Here is a 22,061-nt window from a genome sequence, read left to right on the forward strand (position 1 = left end):
TAGGAATTTCACATGGGGGGGGTTTCTTTTCTCTCTGGACTCCAAATCAAATCAGACATGTTTTTTGAAATTTATGTTTGTTTAAAATATAGTTTAGTTATCAGAACTCAACTGAGTGGTGATAGTTGGACCTTTTCCTGATATTAGTGGGTTTTCTTAGGTTGAGAGGACTACAAAGGAGAAGATTGGTCTTACGATGGCTCTTTCGGGTTTCCACAGTCGGGTTATTACTTTCTTAGCAAGCACTGGCACTACTGTGCTCTCACGACTTCGGAAAGGCATCAAGCCTATGCTTGTCATCTTTGCGGCTGTAGGAGTTAGAGCTGAAAACCATGCCTTTGGACGGTCTTTGTGCCTCGTGTCTGTTGGACATTCCCAGTCCTCTCATTTGTTTGACTTTTTCAGGAAGCTGCTCCCAAGCCTGAAAACGAAGAAGCCTCGGGAGCTCGTGCTGGTGATTGGAACAGGCATCAGTGCTGCGGTCGCACCCCAGGTCCCAGCCCTGAAATCCTGGAAGGGGTTGATTCAGGCCTTACTGGATGCGGCCATTGATTTTGATCTTCTAGAAGATGAGGAGAGCAAAAAATTCCAGAAATGTCTCCATGAAGACAAGAACCTTGTCCATGTTGCCCATGACCTCATCCAGAAACTGTCTCCTGTGAGTACCCTGTGTGAGCCCTGACATTCAGTCTTTCCTAAAACCAGACACACATGCTGAATGCAATAAGGAGATTTATGTTTCTAGCCTATAGATTTGCATAACATTTGGCTCTTCTGCAAAATGTCAGTTTATGGACCCGAATCATGGTAGTTACCTTGACCTCATTTCAGTGTGTGTGGTGGGGGGGGCGGGGCGGGGCGGGGGGGTTGGTGATGATAATGTTGTTGAGGCCTTTATATGTACAGAATGAGGCCACTGTCCCATTAGTGCTGTGTTTTAAATTTACTTTTTCTACACTCACTACTATAAAAGCCGTGTTCCCTGGCATCCATGCCTTTCAGGGAACCTCAGAAAGATTAGAGACAATTCTTATTTTGTGGATGAAGCAACACCAGTTTTTAATGTTCCTTTTAAAGGCAATCATACATATATATATATGGAATTTTGCTGCATTTTAGCAAACTGAGCTGGAAATCAATTCCTGAATGATTTAAGGGCCTCCTTGTCTTGCTTCGTTTTAAAAATGTCTTAAAAATCAGGATTCACTTAAGATATATTTGGAAATAGTAGAGTAGCCAAAGCATATTTTAAAACTTAATGAATTGGGCTTCCCTGGTGGCGCAGTTGTTGAGAGTCCGCCTGCCGATGCAGGGGACACAGGTTCGTGCCCTGGTCTGGGAAGATCCCACATGCCGCGGAGCGGCTGGGCCCGTGAGCCATGGCTGCTGAGCCTACACATCCGGAGCCTGTGCTCCGCAATGGTAGAGGCCACAACAGTGAGAGGCCCGCGTACCGCAAAAAAAAAAAAAAACTTAATGAATTAAGTGCACCTTGAAAAACAATGTAACTCTTATGCCTTAAAAAGTCAATTATCTGTGTTGATTTTTCCCCCTACGCCCTAGGGCCTATAGGAAAGAAGTGTCATTAAGTGTTAACCTGAAAGGCATTTAAAAGTATTGATAATTCCCTCCTAGATCATGACTCATTCAAAAACTTAGGGCCTTTTACTTCGTCTTTTGTCTTTTCATTTCTTTGTGCTTAATTGGGGTAAAATGTTACTAACCTAGAACAGTATAAAAAATTAATAGACTTTAAAGAGCTCATGGGACCCCCCACCTCATACCATATACAAAAATTAGCTCAGTGGATTAAAGACCTAAATGTAAGAGCTAAAAACTATAAAACTCTTAGAAGAAAACGTAGTTTTAAAGCTTCATGACCTTGGATCTGGCAGTAGTTTTTTAATCATGACACCAGAAGTACAAGAATCAAAAGAAAAAATAGATAAACTGCACTTCACCAAAGTTGTAAAAGCTACTAGGCTCACTGAGCATTATCAGGAAAGCGAGAAGACAGCCCCAGAATGGGAGAAGATGTTGACAATTCATACATCTGATAAGGGTGTAGTATCCAGAATGTATGAAAAAAACGCTTATAACTTAATAAAAACGCAAATAATCCAGTTTTTTCAATTTAATTTGTTTTTGAAGTATAGTTGATTTACAGTGTTATATTAGTCTCTGGTGTACAGCAAAATGATTCAGTTATACATATATTCTTTTTCATATTCTTTTCCATTATAGTTTATTACAAGATATTGAATATAGTTCCCTGTGCTATACAGTAGGACCTTGTTGTTTATCTATCTTATATAGTAATTCATATCTGCTAATCCCAAACTCCTAATTTATCCCTCCCCCTGCTTTGCCCTTTGATAACCATAAGTTTGCTTTCTGTCTCTGAGCCTGTTTCTGTTTTGTAAATTAATTCATTTGTATCATTTTTTAGATTCCATATGTAAGTGATGTCGTATGATATTTGTCTTTCTCTGTCTGACCTACTTACTGTGGTCATCTCTAGGTCTATCCATGTTGCTACAAATGGCATTATCTCATTCTTTTTTATGGCTGAGTAGTATCATTGTGTATATGTACCACATCTTCTTTATCCCTTCATCTGTGGATGGACATTTAGGTTGCTTCCATGTCTTGACTATCGTAAATAGTGGTGCTGTGAACATAGGGTTGCATGTGTCTTTTTGAATTAGAGTTTTCTCCAGATATATGCCCAGGAGTGGGATTGCTGGGTCATATGGTAGCTCTATTTAAGGAACCTCCATACCGTGTTCCATAGTGGCTGCACCAGTTTACATTCCCACCCACACCCTCTCCAGCATTTAAAATAATCCAGTTTTTAAATGGCAAAGGATTTGAATAGACATTTCTCCAGGGAAGATATACAAATAGCCAGTAAGTGCATGAAGATGCTTGATGTCATTAGTCATTAGAAAAATGCAAATCATAAACTATGTCAGATACCACATTACACGCACTGGGATAGCTAGAATCAAAGAGTTGGGTAATAAATGTTGACGAGGCTGTGGAGAAACTGTAACCCTCGTATGCTGCTGGGATTGTGAAGTGGTGCAGACAGGATGGAAAATAGTCTGGCCATTTCTCAAACAAATAAATAGAGTTGTCATATGACCCAACGATTCCACTTGTGCATACACACACACACACACACACACACACACACACACATACCCAAGAGAAATGAAAGTGTATGTCCATACAAAAACTTATAAACAAATCTTTATAACGTTACTCATAATGGACAAAAGCTGGAAATAGTGCAGATGTCCATCAACTGTCAAATAGATAAACAAAATGTGGCATATTCACACAATAGACTATTACTTGCCAATAAAAAGGAATCAAGTATGATACATGGTGCAATGTGAATGAACCTTTAAAACATTATGCTGAGAGGAAGCCAGTCACAAAAGACCACATGTTAGAGGATTCCACTTGTACAAAATGTCCAGAGTAGGGACGTCTATTAGAGCAGAAAGTAGTTTAGTAGTTGCCTAGGACTGGAGCAGGGATGGAGGGCAGGAGGGTGATAGTTAAAGGGTACGGGATTGCTTTTTGAGATGATGACAATTTTCTAAAATTGACTGTGATGGGGAGTTCCCTGGTGGCCTAGTGGTTAGGATTTCGGGCTTTCACTGCTGCAGCTGGGGTTTAATCCCTGGTCGGGGTACTGAGAACCTGCAAGCTGCATGGCACAGCCAAAAAAAATTGACTGTGGTGACAGTTGCACATATCTGTGGATATACAAATAACCACTGAATTGTGCACTTCAAATAGGTGAATGGTATGTTACGTGAACCATATCTCAATAAAGCTGTTAAAAATAAAGGTAAGAGGGTGGAAAAGCTGCATGATCCAGACAATAGCCAATGGAAGTGAGGGTGGCTGTGTTAATATCTGCTAAGTACACTTGAGAGAAAAGAAGAAGAAAGCATAATTTTTTAATGCTCAAACAAATACAAAATTGTTGTCATATAAAAAGGTAATTAAAGAGTATATAGACCCAAAATATAAGGGAAAAGTATTAAAGAAGTGTGTCAGCCTGGTAATAAAAATGTTGTCTTTCTGAGGGAAAAAAGAAAGAAAGAACTCATGAGGACAAAGAGTGCTGTATTAGTCCAGCAAGTCTTGTCTGCATGGTGCCATGCCACTCGGCTGGAGCCTTCATTCATCCTTTGAAAAGGTCTCCTGAGACTAGAATGCATGACCTTGCTAGGTGGGTTAGTTATGATTGAAAGTAATGAGAGGATTTAAAGTCAGTGTCAATAAATGTATACTAACCAAACATCAAACTGGAGTCACTAATTATCTTTGGATGAAGATTTAGTAGTCACCTTAAAGTGTAGTCATAGTGTCAGTTCCAATAGAGTAGCAATTATCAAACTTTTTGGTCTCAAGACCCCTATATATACCTAAAAATTACTGAGAATCTCAAACAGCTCTTGTTTATGTGGATTATGTCTATTCATACTCACTATATTAAAAAGTAAAACTGAGAAATTTTTAAAATATTAAATTCATTTAAAAATAATAATAAGCCTGTTACATGCTAACATAAATAACGTGCTTATCAAAAGCAACTATATTTTCTAAAAACAAAAATAAATTAGTGAGAAGAGTGGTATCGTTTCACGTTTTGCAAATCTCTTCAATGTCTGGCTTAATTGAAAATGGATTCTCATATCTGCTTTACGTAGTCAGTCAGGTGTCTTTGTGAGGTTTTGGTTTAACTATACAAAAAAATCAGGGCTTACAGGTACATACTTGGAAAAGAGAAAGTATTTTAGTCTTTCTGGATAATTGTAGATACTCGTTGTTGATACTACACCAAAAATTCAGTAAGTGATGGCTTCCTAAAGATTAATAGCCATAAAGGATCTGATATCAGATCATATCCATGTTACTGGTGATATGGAATCTGAACTTCCCTTATGCTGTCGCATTAAGATCCATGATCCATCTTCTACCCATGCACGGTTTTGTAACATTACCCATTGGGAAAATACTGCTTCACTGAGTTATACGTATCTTCTAGATTTTGACACATTTCATTACACCATCCAAAAAAATTGCATTCATTAATATCACCACCAATCTCATCACAAAGGTATTTGGAAGCTGTCAAGCTCGTGGTGGCAGATAAAAGTTTTCTAAAAATCTGATTTTTGCTTGAAAGCTCAGCTTTTATCATTGGCAACAATGGCAGTGATTATTGGCTAGTTTTTCCTCGAAATGACAGGCTCACTTCATTTATTTTTGCAAGAATGCTGAGAATACTCAAATCTGAATAATCATAGTTTGTCTGCCAGTCATTCTTTCAGGTAAAAATGATGTTTGATGAAAAAAGGTGGCTAGTTCAGTTTAAAACTCAAAATAATCACGTGAGTGTCTGGCCTCAAGACCCCCATCAGAGTGGGAAGTGCTTTGTGTGTACTTCTGTTTTTCTTTACACAGAATATTACGACATGTACTTGAGGGTCAGTATTTAGTACAATTAATAATTTTTACTGCTTCATTAAGGACATTCTTAAGTGAAACTGGCATTCTTTTCTTACTGTAAGTCTTTGGTAGTGAAGAGTACTACTGTGATTACTGGCACAGCTGGGTTCCACTGTGCCTGTGTCCTGATTCACGCCAAGGCGTCATCAGTTTTACCTACCATTGCTTTTGTACCATCAGTGTAAATATCAATACAGTTTGAAAGACAAATATCGCCTTAATACTATTATGAAAATAATTTTGACTTTGCAGACTCCTTAAAGAATATTAGGAGGGCTTCCTTGGTGGCACAGTGGTTAAGAATCCACCTGCCAATGCAGGGGACACAGGTTCGAGCCCTGGTCCAGGAAGATACCACATGCCACGGAGCAACTGAGCCCGTGCGCCACAAATACTGAGCCTGCACTGTAGAGCCCGTGAGCCACAAATACTAGCCCACGAGCTGCAACTACTGAAGCCCGTGCGCCTAGAGCCTGTGCTGCGCAGCAAGAGAAGCCACTGCAATGAGAAACCCGTGCACTGCAATGAAGACTAGCCCCCACTCGCCGCAACTACAGAAAGCCCGCACGCAGCAACGAAGACCCAACTCAGCCAAAAATAAATAAATTAATTAAATAAATTATTTTAAAAAAACGAATCTTAGGAATCCACGGGATCCATGGGCCACATTTTGAAAACCACTCCAATAGGGGATATGTAAGGAAAAAATATAGGCAACCCAAAGGCTTAAAAGAGAGACACACACACAACACACATTTGGGGAAATATGAAGACTCTCTGAGTATTTGTTATTAAGGAATTAATATTATTGCATTTTTTTAGGTGTGATAGTGGTTTTGCAGACTTTTTTATATGTAAATGGGAATCCTTATCTTTAAGGAAACTGTTGAAGTATCTGAATGATATGATGCCTGGGAATTCCTTCAGAAAAAATTCAGTGAAGGGGGTGGGATATGGTGGAGGGGAGTTGAGGTTAAACAGGATTGGCCATGTGTGATAATTGTTGAAATTGGATGATGGGTACTTGGGAGCAGGGGGGTTGGGGGGAGCACTGTGGAAGCGGGGAGAGATAATACTCTCCTTTTTACTTTTGTGTGTCTTTGAAAATGTCCTTTTTTGGGGGGGTTTTTTGTTGGGTGTTTTTGGTTTATTTTTTAAGAATCTAACAAACAACAGTAACATGACAGGGTTAATAGGCCCATCTACTGAGCCAGTTTCTTACAGTAGGGAAATGCCATTGCAAAAATTTTGGGTTTCAGAACCGGAAAAACGGTGCCATTTTTAAAGGCACTGGGACCCTGGGCAAATCACTTAACGTCTCAGAATCTATTTTTGCACCTGTAAAACTGGGATAATGCTACTTATCCCACTTGAAAAATAAGTGATAAAATGTATGGGAAGTGTCTGGCACATAGTAAATGCACTGTAAATGTTAATAACCTTGGTGAAAATGAGTCAGGATTTTTTTTTTTGTAGTTTTTACTATATCTGGGATCAGAAGGATGGGAGTTACAGGGTAGGAGGAAATGAAGCAACATTGGATTCAGTTCACTTGTTTTAAATGAATGAGAAAATGTCCATAAATATGTGTGGGAATTTGGCATTTCTTTTTGGCCTTGGAACCTCCTTGTTTGTTTTCATTCTTTTGTCTTTACTTAGAGAGGCCACTGGTGGGAAATTCAGTTCTAGGGCCACCCGTTTCAAGAGAGAAAAAGTTGATTTTAAGTCTGAGGAAATCAATGCAGCTATAGAAGCCGCTTTCCTTCCTCTCTATGTTGATATGCAAAATGTAGTAACTGGAAGAGGACCCAAAGATAGTTAGCTAAAATAAGTGACTCATGACTTTTATTTCCAGATTTTAACCTTTTGTATTTCTTTTCTTAGAAGCAAGGAAGTATATCCCACACCCACGCTTACCTGGTCGTATCCCCAGGTGTTCTTATCTGTGTGCATAATAATTAAACTGGTGCTGGCGTATTAGTGTTGTTTAGCCACGTGTGTATGAATTAGAGTACAAAATGAAGGTATGAAAGATGAGGAAGTTCTTAAAATCACCATATTCTTTTATTTTAAACTTAATTTTCATTTTTTGAATGGGTACTGTATTGTTTATACACATGGCAGAAATCAAAATGATGTAAAAGGTGTACATCCATCATGGCATCTCACTCACACCCATGGCTTTGTCTACCTCCTTTCCCCGACTTGCCCCCAGTTGGTCACCACCCTTTTTGAGTATCCTTCCAGTGTTCTTTTCTGTAAAAGCAAGCAAATAGGATTCTATTTATTCGTATTTCATTGCTTCCATCCCCATGTTAACAGGTAGCATTCTAGACATACTGATCTGTACTTGTTTGTTTTACGTGACAGTATATCCTGGACATCTTTCCATACCAGTTTCCTGTATACAGATACTTGGCTTATTTCCAGTCTTTTACTGTCACGGGTAACAGAGCAGTGATAATGTTGCATATGTCATTTTATTTGTTTGCAATTACATCTGTGGGATATATTCCCAGAAATGAGATTGCAAGATTATAGGGTACATGGATCGTAATGTTGATGGACATTAAAGGGGCACCATATTTTTTATAACAAATCTAGAACAGTGCCTGGCATTCAGTAGTAGTTGACTCTTGCATGTAGTGAAATTCAGTTTCTTCACTGTTCGTTTCTGATCGGATTGTTCATTCTGATTAAGTGTTAGAGTCCCTACTTGGTTGCCTGTGGGCTGCTAATATGTGACGTAATAATTTATGCCATGATGTAAAGAGAGCGGACAGAAGTTGAAAAACGTGACCCACATTCTTAGCCACATAAATCGTGGGCTGTACCATCTAGTTAGCCCTAGAAATGAGTCTGAGCCCACTGACAACAGGGTATACCGTGAGAAGCCTGTCTCCTGGTAAATGTAGCATAGAACAGCGATTGACAGAACTAGACAAACTTCTGGGTGTGTTGTCGCCAGGCAGAGGTACTGTTTCACCTCTGTGCTCTCATTTTTCTCCTGTGAAAATAATTTACCATTTACTTGGAAGGTATAATGAAAAAATGGATAATTTTATAAAATACTTTGAAAAAAAATAGGAAGCACATTTGGCAAATTGAAGTGTGCTTTATGAATCTACTTATGTGGTTCCATGGAAACAGATCTTTATTGGCGCATAGTGCTATTAGAAAGATATACAAGGCAAACCAGGAGGGTAGGGGGACTACTTTGAGGAATAACAGAAGGATTATGGCTAGTCTGCTATCTAGCAGCTAATTGCAGTTACTTGGAGTTTGAATGGGGAATAATGGGGCCTTTAAGAACTGATTCTTGCTTAGATATTATCTAATGGAATGGTGTTGCAAGAATAAGATAGGGATCAGATATTTGTTATAACACACTGCATAGTTACTTTCCTGTTTCAAATTCCTTTTGTCCTGGGGATCACTTTGCCTTTTAAGTTAGAAAGCCAACTTCCCACTTGAGATTGGTATTATATTTCCTCATTAGTTCTCAGAGATATTTACATGTAGTATTCAAAACAAACCCGGGAAAGCAGTTATCTAAATGAACCATTTGTTAAGAAATAGGGAGTCTGTTGAGAACTGATTAGTTTTGGTATTTTTAACAGTTGCAAAATGCAGATTTTTGGTAACCTTTATCATGTACTGAATATTCTCCCTAGCAGCCTTGTAAACAAGTTGCTGAATTATATCAGGAAGAAAAACAGGCAGGGAGAAGGTAAGCAGTTTGTCCTAAATCCATCAGCATCTGTGAAAAGCACCTAGGATTAGAAAAAGACATGTTAAACCACATTTAGAGCTGTCTTTTAGTGGTTATTCCCTAGATAAGGAAAGTTTAACAGAAAGTATTCTTGCCTGAGGCCTGCTTAAAGGGTAGTTGGAGCTGTGCTTTCTGCCCCAGTTTTCCTTTAGTCTGGACAATAGTCACCTCTCCTCGCCATGCCCATCTTCTTCATTCTATAAAAATGCCTGTTTAGAGAGCGTGTGCTTCTTTGCATATGATGTAATAGTGCGGATCACTTGCTATGTGCTAAAGTGTTGAGCTGGCAGTTGGCATGTATCCTCCTATTTTCCTTATTAGAACCCTGTGAGGGAGACAGTATTTTACTTTTTTTTTTTTTTTAAATATTTTGGCCATGCTGCGTGGCATGTGGGATCTTAGTTCCCCGACCAAGGATCAAACCCATGTCTCCTGCAATGGCAGCACAGAGTCTTAACCACTGGACCGCCAGGGAAGTCCCAGAGACAGTATAAGTGCAAAGCACTCTTCAAAAAGTTGCTGTTATTTAATGAAAACAAATGACCTACCAAAACGCTAGAACTAACTTATCCCTCTTATATCCCTCCCCAGCGTACTAGTAATGTTCGATCCACATTTTTCAAGGACTGTTTATATGAAGTATTTGATGACTTGGAGTCAAAGATGGAAGATTCTGGTAAACAGCTACTTCAGTCAGTTCTCCACCTGATGGAAAATGGAGCCCTGGTATTAACTACAAATTTTGACAATCTCCTGGAACTGTATGCAGCAGATCAGGGAAAACAACTTGAATCCCTTGACCTTACTGATGAGAAGAAGGTAAAAAGTAAAGGATTAGTTTATCTCTTCAGGCCAGTGGATTGTATCCTCATGAGAAATACTGTTTTCTGGTTGGGATATTGTATAGTACTGGCATTTATGGAGAGGTAGAAAGGGAGACTGTTATCCCTGGTTGGATTTTTGTTTTTTGAGATAAAAATCAATGTACAGTAAAAAGCACAGATCTTAAAAGTGTTCAGTTCTGTGAGTTTTGACAGTTTCACCCTATTTTAAGCAAGACCATAGGAAGCCATTTGAACTGTGAAATCTAAATCTTTTAACACTAGATAATATCAGGTGGGTGCAGTATTGATTTAGAGTTCTCCGTTAGGATATATTCTTCATGGCATCTGTTGGAAATGTACAAAAGCTACTTTCTGATGTCTGAAGAGCAAGTTTCAAGCCAAATGATAGCTGGGTTGAGCTTAGTATTCAAAGGACACTTCAGTAGACTTCTTTTTTTAATGTAGCCCATACTATACCTAAGCCATCTCCCATAATATGGAATTACAGATGTGCATCTATGTCATCTAATGAGAGAAGGCTTTTATTAGAATGGTCACCAGAGGTTGTAATTTGAAATCTAGCACCAATGGGATATTCTATAGATAACACCATTTAATTGATGAAATACACTGAAGCTATAAAAGGGAAAATGTTTTCATTGCCATAAAAAGGTGTCCGAGACGTAATGATTGAAGAAGGAGGGGGGGGGGAGAAAAACCAAACAGATTATAAACCGCCACAGGGTCTCATTTGTCCTGCCCTGTGGTTTTTGCAGTTTGCCTTCATACTTCGTTTTCCTGGGAGCCTGCCTTTGTGTCCCATTTAGAGCCCAGCTAAGTAGAGTTTGAAGAGACAAATGACTCCCCCACTGGCACTCCTGTCACAGTACTGCCTCTGCCAGAGCAGTAGCTATAATGCCAGTCTTGTGATTTTGCTGACCTTGAAGTCGAGTCGTAAAAGGAAATCCAATTTAGAGAAATGGTGCCGAAAAGACTGGTTTGCTCTGGCTGGAGTGTTTTCCACCTGCTGCCTCCATGCTTTGTATGGCCAGCTCCTCCTTCACCTGTAAGTCTTCACTTACGAATCACTTCCTCTGAGAGGTCTTCTCTGACCATCCTAATTAAGAAAGGACCCACCCTTATTTTGTGGTTCATTTTTTCAATGAAGCACTTGATATAACTTTCCATTTTCATCTTGGTTTGTTTGTTTTCTGCCTGTTTGCCCCAGAGGAATAGCAACCCCATTTGGACAGGAGCCATGTCAGCCCTTCTTACCCTAATGCCTAAGATAGTACTGGGTACATAGTAGGTGCTCAGTAAATATTTTTTGAATTTATAAGTGGTTGAATGCAATTAAAAAACGAATGGCAAGTAACAGCTTCCATGCTGTTTCTGATACAATCTCCAAAGATCATGACCAGCATCAAAAGTATAAGGGCCTTTTTAAAGTTATGGGTATCGGGCTTCCCTGGTGGCGCAGTGGTTGAGAGTCCGCCTGCCGATGCAGGGGACACGGGTTCGTGCCCTGGTCCAGGAAGATCCCACATGCCGCGGAGCGGCTGGGCCCGTGAGCCATGGCCGCTGAGCCTGCGCGTCCGGAGCCTGTGCTCCGCAACGGGAGAGGCCACAGCAGTGAGAGGCCCGCGTACCGCAAAAACAAACAAACAAACAAATAAAGTTATGGGTATCAATCAGACTTGAAATTTTCCTTCTCATTTTCATCCTGGAGTCTCGAGATTTGCTTTGTATTTTAGTCCACATTAGGGGCAATATTGAAGTTTAAGGGTTAAAGCCATTGACTGGCAGTCAGAATAGAGCCTGGTAATACTCTAACTCTAAATCTCTGTGCCTCTTGACTGTTTTTCCCTAATCCATACCTTATTTCTGTAGAACGTTAAAAATAAATTTATACTGTCTCAAGTCCTTGGGAAAATGGAAACATGGGATCCAGTTGGCCCTTATTATCATTGTCATCTAAATAATCGTTCTTCATTGGTAGCCTTTTAGGTAACTCAGAGGTGGCTGAAGTGGTCCTTTTGTCGCTTATCGATTGCTGCACAAGACATCACCCTGAAAACTTTGTGGTTTAAAACGATGTTTTATTTGCCTGTGATAATGTGAATTTGCTACTTGAGCTGGGCTGATGGGCTCAGCTGGACAGTTCTGCCGGCCTTGCAAGTGACACACGTGGCTACAGTCCTCTGGGGGCCAGACTAGGTGGTGTTAGACGGCCTTGCTCGCATGTTCGTGGGTGCAGGCAGTCGGCCGGGCCATCAGGCTTCTTCACATGGTAGCTGGGTTCCAAACGCAGCAGAAGAGAAATAAGACCCATTGTGCCAACATTTTCCAAGCTTCTGCTCTTGTTTGCTAATGCCCTGTTGGCTAAAGCAAGCCACATGGCCAAGCCTGGAGTAAGTGTGAAAGGGGGACTAGACCAGGGCATCGATACAAGGTTTGACATCTCGGGGATCCTTCCTGAAATGGTCATCCAGAGCGGTCATGTATGTCACCAGTGGAAAGAGCCCTGTGGTTCCTGCAAATTATGACAAATAAATTCTAAGTTTTGCTTGTTACTTTCAAAGAGAAATCACCAGACTTGCTGCCCTCATTCCTAACAGTCATGCCTGAAGTAGAAAGTGAGGCCACGTCAGGTGGCCACATTCTTGGCCTGTAGTATCATGAAGCTAGAGAGTTATGTCAGAAGCCTAGTCCTCAAAAGAGCCTCTTGCCCATTGGGACCTTGAAGCAAGTGCTCAGCCCTGCCCGCCTGGTTGAGCTGTGTTTGTGTTGTGCAGGTCCTCGAGTGGGCTCAGGAGAAGCGGAAGCTGAGCGTCTTACACATTCATGGGGTCTACACCAACCCTAGTGGCATTGTCCTGCACCCAGCTGGGTATCAGAATGTGCTCAGGAACACTGAAGTTATGGTGAGTGGTGCTGACCTTGCTGCTCTCAGGAAAGCCTTCCTGGGAAACCTCTAAATACACCACTGGTCTTCCAGGGATAACAGTTTCTTCTCATTAATTAAAATTGGAAGGCCAGGACTTCCCTGGGGGTCCAGTGGTTAAGACTCTGTGCTTCCAATGCAGGGGGCTCGGGTTCTATCCCTGGTCGGGGAACTAAGATCCCACATGCCATATGGCAAGGCGGAAGAAAAAAAAAAAGGGAGGCCAGGCATTCTTTCCTGTGCTTCTTAACTTGTGGGTGTCCATGCCATCTTTGGAAATGTCAGACATCTCTTCAGGTGTCAAACTCTGAGGTTTTACTTTGTTCTTGATTGACATCCAGCAGATGGCACTCTGTTATTAGTATCATTTTCACATACAGAGAAGGCTTATTACCCTTCATCGTTTGGTATATATAGTGTTAATGGCCCTCTCTATGCCAAAACTAATTTGTGCAGCTTTTCACTGACCAATCACTACTAGGGCATACATTCTAAAGAGATTTTATATAAATGGTGATAGTTTTATATTGAATCATCACACTTACTCACTTATTGCTCACTGGAAAAAATAGAAAAAAATTTGGATAGGGTGATAAAATGGAGGCTTTCTTTGTGAAAAAAGACCAAGAAAATGTGATGTTTTCTAAAGCATAAGGGGACTTTTTTTCACCTGTTCTTTCCCTGACATGTGTTATAGCTGCATCTATCATCACTATCATTTCTAATATTTTTATATTTATATACGTGTAGTGTGTGTGATATATATATATATATATATATATATATATATATATATACCACACACACCACACGTATATAAATGTATACACACATGTATATATTAATATTCTAAGTGTCAGGCTTTGAGCAAATCTGATGATGGAATTCTCTAGTTATCCACAGCTTATTCTGTTAAGCAAAAAAGGCAGATATGGTCAAGAAAATGGGACAAGTAAACTATACTGAAGACTACTCATTGCCTTATGGCCTCTGGGCGCATAGATCTAAAAAATAAACTGTAAGGCATAGACCAGTGAGACCCTGAATAGAGAGCCTGCAGGAGAATTCCAGGTAAAGATACAATTTTAGGACAGTCATCAAGTTACAATAATAAAAATGAGGAGGTCAGACTCCTTCATGGGATGCATCTCCCCACTTAAATGCTGGTTAAAATCGGTCATCACAGTCTGCTAAATGCAGCAGTTATGACCTTGTTGACTCTTGTTTCAGACATGTCTTCACGGTGTCATTAATATGTTTCTTTTCCTGCAAGAGAGAGATTCAGAAGCTCTATGAAAACAAGTCGTTCCTTTTCCTGGGCTGTGGCTGGACTGTGGATGACACCACTTTCCAAGCTCTTTTTCTGGAGGCTGTCAAGCACAAATCTGACTTAGAACATTTCATGCTGGTTCGGAGAGGAGATGTGGACGAGTTCAAGAAGTTTCGAGAAAACATGCTGGACAAAGGGATTAAGGTCATCTCCTATGGAAATGAATATGCTGACCTTCCAGAATATTTCAAGCGACTGACGTGTGAGATCTCCACAAGGGGAAGGTCAGGTAAGATGCGTTTTGAGACTGAGAGGGGTCGGAGGGCAGCCGCTCTTCAGCCTCTTATGTGTTTGTGGTGGGTAAAGTCATCACCAAGATGAGGAGTATAATCCTAACCAGATTATAAAGGGAGATGGCGGTTAGTCTTCAGATTAATCAGTGAAATGCAATGAGAATTTAGATTTCAAAATTGAGACGAATGATAACTCCCTTTCGGCTAAGACCATGAGGAAAGGATGTAGTATTATGTAGTATTAGTGAGATGGTAAAGTTAGTACAACTTTTCTGAAGGGGAAATTTGGAATATGTTCAGAAGTTTAAAACCTTTGACCCAGAAATCCCACTTCATACAACTTATCTTAGGAGAAGTTTCTCCTAAGGAGATCACCAGATACTTGCACAATTATACGACACAGTTGCACAAAGATACAAGCGTAGGGATGTAATCAGTGTTGTAGATAAATGGCAAAAATTGGAAGCAATCTAAAATGTTCCAGAAAATGGGGAATTCTATAAATACACCATTTATTAACTGATGAAATACATATGAAGCCATAAAAGAAAAACTTTTACTGCCCAAAATAATGTCAGAGATATAATACTGTGAGTGACACACAAAAAAAAAAAAAAAAAAAAAAAAAACGGTTGTAAAATGCCACCATGGTCAGTCCCTGGCATAGAAAATTGTAGATATAGTCTATTTATGTTTGTGTGCTTGTATGAGAAATATCTGGAATGAAGTTTACTAAATTAACTGTGGTTATCTCTATGCAGTAGGATTTAATGTGTTTTTTTTTTAATATTTTGTTTCTATGTTAGCATGTTCTATGATTATGCGTTGTCTTTATAAACAGAAAAAAAAAACACACTTTGAAAATGCTACTTGGAAGCTGTTATGGTGGAATTAAAGTCAGAGGTTAGGGGTACCACTCACTTGACATTTTACCTCCAGGTTCTAACAGGAAAGCCAAATGGGGATAAAAGTTTCAGTTTATTAATGGCTCCAAGCAAGTTCTCAGTTAATCTACAAAATGCAAAACCTTTTGGTATAGCTAAATTGGAGAATGCTTTTTTTTTTTTTTTTTTTTTTTTTTTTTTTTGCGGTATGCGGGCCTCTCACTGTTGTGGCCTCCCCCGTTGCGGAGCACAGGCTCCGGACGCGCAGGCTCCGGACGCGCAGGCTCAGCGGCCATGGCTCACGGGCCCAGCCGCTCCGCGGCATATGGGATCCTCCCAGACCGGGGCACGAACCCGTATCCCCTGCATCGGCAGGCGGACTCTCAACCACTTGCGCCACCAGGGAGGCCCCGAGAATGCTTTTTAAAATCTCAGTTTGAATAAAGCCGGGCCCCAGGGTATGGCCATTCTGACTCACCACGCAGTTCCAAAGGAACTTTCCTGCTGTATGTAGAATATGTTCTTGAAAAGTCATGTGCCGGTATGCATTTTCATTGTCAGTCTGAATACATGTTAGGGAGGCTGTTAAGGTACAGGTAATTTAATAGATTAAATTGATCTATTAATTAATCTATTAATTTATTAATCTATTAGTAGATTAATGGATTGATTTAATTGTCCTGTACCCAATAATCATTCCCAGGTTTCCCTTCTGAATCAAATTGCTTCAAGTGGAATTCTCCTGTGATGAGAAATTCCACAAGCTCTTATTATCCATGGCTGTGTTTTTTTTTTTTTTTTTTTTTTTTTTTGCGGTATGCGGGCCTCTCACTGTTGCGGCCTCCCCCGTTGCGGAGCACAGGCTCCGGACGCGCAGGCTCAGCGGCCATGGCTCACGGGCCCAGCCGCTCCGCGGCATATGGGATCCTCCCAGACCGGGGCACGAACCCGTATCCCCTGCATCGGCAGGCGGACTCTCAACCACTTGCGCCACCAGGGAGGCCCCATGGCTGTGTTTTGATGGAACAAGATCTGTAAAAGGCATCACCATAACTGAACACTGAGAACTAGGTCTACCCTTTTTCCAGAAGACTTTTTAAAAAAACCCTTAAAAAGACAAATCTTCTGGTTTATCTCTTTTGTGAAAACAATTTGCTCTTCTTTCTTGTGGGTATGTTTTCTGCTGTCCTGCAGTGTTCCAGATTCTTCTGCTGTTTGCCCACACATAGGACTCTCAGTAGGCTTTTCCACTGGGCAACGAGTACATAGCCAAGCTCTACTTATTTCTTTTGATCTGCGTTCTGAGATATTCCTCCCGGGGAAGATGCTAGGGTGGAAAAGAACAAAATCCTGCTGGACAGCTGGTCCTCTTACACTGTGTCTTTTCTTGACAAAAATCATCAGAAGTATTGTGGAGCAGCACAGACTCTTTCATTAGCTGCACGGGCTTCCTAACAGAGCAGCTGTCCTCAAAGTTATCACTCATTAAGGTTTTGTGAATTGTTAAAAATCAAGGATTTGGGGGCTTCCCTGGTGGCACAGTGGTTGGGAGTCCGCCTGCCGATGCAGGGGATGTGGGTTTGTGCCCCGGTCCGAGAGGATCCCACATGCCGCTGAGTGGCTAGGCCCGTGAGCCATGGCCGCTGAGCCTGCGCGTCCAGAGCCTGTGCTCCACAGTGGGAGAGGCCACAACAGTGAGAGGCCCGCGTACCACAAAAAAAAAAAAAAAAAAAAAAAAAAAAAAATCAAGGATTTTCAGTGTGGAGAGGGGCTTTATTAGAATGGTCAGCTAAGCTTGTGATCTAAAATCTAGCAGAGCAGTTTTAGGTTAAAAACACTTTTTTGTTTTGAGACAGGTCAAGCTTACCTTCCATCCGTGGTTATGTTTTGATTCTCTATAGATAAATACCGATGAGAGGTCCGAGGTCTTTTGCTGATGTTTTCTTTTTTCAACACTGACCTCTTGCTGTGTGCCTGACATTGCGCTGTGTACTCGCTTTTGCATAGTGAGAATTACTTGGGTTCAAAAGATTCTGTAGGGGGGCTTCCCTGGTGGCGCAGTGGTTGAGAGTCCACCTGCCGATGCAGGGGACACGGGTTTGTGCCCCGGTCTGGGAAGATCCCACGTGCCGCAGAGCGGCTGGGCCCGTGAGCCATGGCCGCTGAGCCTGCGCATCCGGAGCCTGTGCTCCGCAACGGGAGAGGCCACAACAGTGAGAGGCCCGCATACCACAAAAAAAAAAAAAAAAAAAAAAAAAAAGATTCTGTAGGATCCCAGTACATTTATTTCAGAAAAACCAAGTAATGGGGAAAAGAAAATAATTCTTTTATAATTCATTACTGTAACAGAAACAGTTACTTTGGTATATTTCAGGTAAGTTTTCCTTGTGCATTTCTTATGGCTGTAAACAAAGTACACATACACTCCTGGTACTTTTTCTTTTTTTTTAAAATTATTTTTGGCTGCATTGGGTCTTTGTTGCTGTGCGTGGGCTTTCTCCAGTTGTGGCGAGCAGGGGCTACTCTTCATTGCAGTGCGTGGGCTTCTCATTGTGGTGGCTTCTCTTGTTGCAGAGCATGGGCTCTAGGAATGTGGGCTTCAGTAGTTGTGGCTTATGGGCTCTAGAGCACAGGCTCAGTAGTTGTGGTGCATGGGCTTAGTTGCTCACGGCATGTGGGATCTTCCCGGACCAGGTCTTGAACCCATGTCCCCTGCATTGGCAGGCGGATTCTTAACCACTGCGCCACCAGGGAAGCCCCCTGGTACTTTTTTTTATTCAGTGATACATCATACATTTTCCCACATGGCTGCAGTCTTCATAACAAGTATTTTTTTTTTAGATTTTTTTTTCATATGGACTTTTTTTTTAATTTAAAATGTAACCTTTTATTTATTTATTTATTTTGAATTTTATTTTATTTATTTTTTATACAGCAGGTTCTTATTAGTTATCTATTTTATACATATTAGTGTAGATGTGTCAATCCCAATCTCCCAATTCATCCCACCACCACCCCCCGCAGCTTTCCCCCCTTGGTGTCCATACGTTTGTTCTCTACATCTTTGTGTCTGTTTCTGCCCTGAAAACTGGTTCATCTGGACCGTTTTTCTAGGTTCCACATACATGCGTTAATATACGATATTTGTTTTTCTCTTTCTGACTTATTTCACTCTGTATGACAGTCTCTAGATCCATCCACGTCTCTACAGATGACCCAATTTCGCTCCTTTTTATGGCTGAGTAATACTCCATTGTATATATGTACCACATCTTCTTTATCCATTCATCTGTCGATGGGCATTTAGGTTGCTTCCATGACCTGGCTTTGTAAATAGTGCTGCAGTGAACATTGGGGTGCATGTGTCTTTTTGAATTATGTTTTTGTCTGCGTATATGCCCAGTAGTGGGATTGCTGGGTCATATGGTAATTCTATTTTTAGTTTTTTAAGGAACCTCCATACTGTTCTCCATAGTGGCCGTATCAATTTACATTCCCACCAACAGTGCAAGAGGGTTCCCTTTTCTCCACACCCTCTCCAGCATTTGTCGTTTGTAGATTTTCTGATGATGCCCATTCTAACTGGTGTGAGGTGATACCTCATTGTAGTTTTGATTTGCATTTCTCTAATAATTAGTGATGTTGAGCAGCTTTTCACGTGCTTCTTGGCCATCTGTATGTCTTCTTTGAAGAAATGTCTATTTAGGTCTTCTGCCCATTTTTGGATTGGGTTGTTTGTTTTTTTAATATTGAGCTGCATGAGCTGTTTATATACTTTGGAGATTAATCCTTTGTCCGTTGATTCTTGTGCAAATATTTTCTCTCATTCTGAGGGCTGTCTTTTCGTCTTGTTTGTAGTTTCCTTTGCTTTGCAAAAGCTTTTAAGTTTCATTAGGTCCCATTTATTTTTGTTTTTATTTCCATTACTCTAGGAGCTGAATCAAAAAAGATCTTGCTGTGATTTATGTCAAAGAGTGTTCTTCCGGTTTTCCTCTAAGAATTTTATAGTGTCCGGTCTTACATTTAGGTCTCTAATCCATTTTGAGTTTATTTTTGTGTATGGTGTTAGGGAGTGTTCTAATTTCATTCTTTTACATGTAGCTGTCTAGTTTCCCAGCACCACTTATTGAAGAGACTGTCTTTTCTCCATTGTATATCCTTGCCTCCCTTGTCATAGATTAGTTAACCATAGGTGCATGGGTTTATCTCTGGGCTTTCTATCCTTTTCCATTGATCTATATTTCTGTTTTTATGCAAGTACCATATTGTCTTGACTACCGTAGCTTTGTAGTATAGTCTGAAGTCAGGGAGTCTGATTCCTCCAGCTCTTTTTTTTTCCCTCAAGACTGCTTTGGCTATTCGGGGTCTTTACTGTCTCCATACAAATTTTAAGATTTTTTGTTCTGGTTCTGTAAAAAATGCCCATAACCAGTGTTTTTAATGACTGTGTTATAATTCAGTGTGGATGTCACAGTTACCTAATTATTCGCCTATGTTAGGCAGTATCTAGTTTTTTCTATTGTAAGCACTGTTGCAATGAATGGTATATTCATCACTACAGTTTTTCCTTTTGCCAGTAGGATGGGTTCTCAGTATTATTACTAGGTCAAAGGGCATGAACATTTTAGTGGTTGATAAATATTGCTAAAGTGCTTTCCAAGAGAGGAATACCAGTTTGTGTGTTCGGGTGCTGTCTTTTGTTTATATTCTAATTGGCCATGTTTCTGATTGCTGTTCTTTCCTCCCGTGTGTTCAGATTTAAACCTCTTCCTATACATTATCCCAGTGCTGTCCAATAGAATTTTCTGCGATAGAAATATTCTGTAATCTTCTCTGTCCAGTACTGTATCCACAAGCCGCATGTGGCCATTGAGCATTTGAAGTGTGGTTAGTGTGACTGAGGAACAGAATTTTTTTTTTCTTCTCCTGGCCACACCACTTGGCGTGCGGGATCTTAGTCCCCCACCCAGGGATTGAACCCAGGCCCCTGCAGTGGAAGCTTCGAGTCCTAACCACTGGGCCACCAGGGAGTTCCCTGAGGAACAGAATTTTTAATTTAATTTAAAAAACTAAACAGCACATGTGGCCAGTGGGACAGTACAGCTCTAAACCCATTCTATACCGTGGGCGTGTCTGCTACTTTTCACTCTTCTACTTGGTTGAATTTGCCCCCTTGCACGCTGCTTCCTGACCCCAGCTGGAGTAGTTTTTTTTACCTAAACTTGGCCTTCTGGGCTAGTTAGGGACAGCAAGCACACTTGTTTTTTTCACAAGTAATGTCCGTGTACTCAGGGACCTCACTGCTTTCCTGTTGTTTAATACAAGTGTGAAGACTAAGCGGTTCACTGTCCTGCCTGATGTGTGCATTCCTGACTCATGTCATCCTTCCTAGTCAGACCGTGTACTTTCATCTCCCTTTAGTTGGTTGCTTTTCTATTAATATTTTTAGTTTTTCAGCCAAATGTCTGATACTGACGTATGTTCTGTTTAGCAGGGATGGTAAGAGAAGGCCAGCTAAATGGCTCATCGACAGCACACAGTGAAATGAGAGGTACACTGTTTCCTGTTCTACTATTTGTCAGTTTGTCAGCAGAAAATGCTCTCCCAGAACTTAGTTAAGACCTTGGAGAACCTCTCCTACCTGTTAAAGAGCCTGTATTTTCCTACCAAGTCTGTTACAAGTTTCCTAGTATCTTGTGTCTTGTCTTCTGAAGGGTTAAGCTTGACTTAAATTTCTGCAGCTTTAGATGTGTAAACCTGTTTTGTGAAACTTCACTTACTCTCTCCCTTCTCTCTCTCCACAGACTGTAGTACATGAGAGGCTAGAGGATTCACCACCGCTAGACGAAGCTGTAAGGGCCTACCGTGGACAGTGTTTAACAAGTAAACTCACAAGAACCCAAAACAGCTCCTAGGAAGTACCAGAACGCAGAGGCTGAAGGCCGGGGTTAGCGGGCGGGTGTCGCAGCTTACCCCTCCGTGCCAGTGCCGGCTGGTTCCTGATCCTCTGTGGCCTGTTCCAGTTCAATACCCAAGTGACGAGGGACCCGGAGGTCGCCCCACCCCACCCCCAGGCTGGACAGGCCTGTGTCCACACGGCAGATCCACGGGACATCTCTACCGGCCGTGGCCACAGCTCTGCATGAAGGACTCGGGATCTAGATGCCACGGGATCGCCGTGGCCCTTGTTGCAGTTTTGTACTCTATACTTGGTTTTTCAATTAAGCTTAATGGCTTTTTTAAAACATGGGTTGAAGCTCTCGTTTCCTAGATCTTTTACAGTGTACAGTCTTTTACATAATTGAGCTGTATTAAAAGCTTGTTCATTTACTTCCCAGGGCCCCAGCTCTACTTTGAGTCACTTGAGAAAACTCCTAACCTGCAAAAGTACAAGCCGAATTTAAATTTTAAAAGTTCTCTTCTTTCACCTTGGGGGGAAGGTGATCTCATTCTTGGGACAACTACTTATTTTTACCTGATTCCTCAGCATTATCAATTCCTGTTTCCTTTCTTACCATAAATCCTAGAACTACAGTTAG

At 40.9% G+C, this 22,061-nt stretch overlaps 1 protein-coding gene across 5 annotated transcripts in view; it reads left to right on the forward strand.

Annotated features, from left to right (window-relative positions):
- FAM118B (family with sequence similarity 118 member B) overlaps positions 1-21,861 on the forward strand; it is a 56,441-nt gene extending 34,580 nt beyond the window's left edge. For 3 of the 5 annotated variants that reach the window (XM_060103116.1, XM_060103115.1, XM_060103117.1), the window contains 6 exons: positions 406-658; positions 9,899-10,126; positions 12,927-13,055; positions 14,349-14,634; positions 21,014-21,073; positions 21,327-21,861. In XM_060103116.1, the coding sequence (XP_059959099.1) occupies positions 406-658; positions 9,899-10,126; positions 12,927-13,055; positions 14,349-14,634; positions 21,014-21,073; positions 21,327-21,340 (970 nt within the window). In that variant the 3' untranslated portion in view covers positions 21,341-21,861. The remainder of the gene's footprint in view (positions 1-405; positions 659-9,898; positions 10,127-12,926; positions 13,056-14,348; positions 14,635-21,013; positions 21,074-21,326) is intronic. The other 2 variants (XM_060103118.1, XM_060103119.1) reach the window with 2 other exon arrangements.
- Positions 21,862-22,061: the final 200 nt, after the last annotated feature.

Source organism: Mesoplodon densirostris, chromosome 7 (assembly GCF_025265405.1).
Source record: "Mesoplodon densirostris isolate mMesDen1 chromosome 7, mMesDen1 primary haplotype, whole genome shotgun sequence".
NCBI lineage: Eukaryota > Metazoa > Chordata > Mammalia > Artiodactyla > Ziphiidae > Mesoplodon > Mesoplodon densirostris.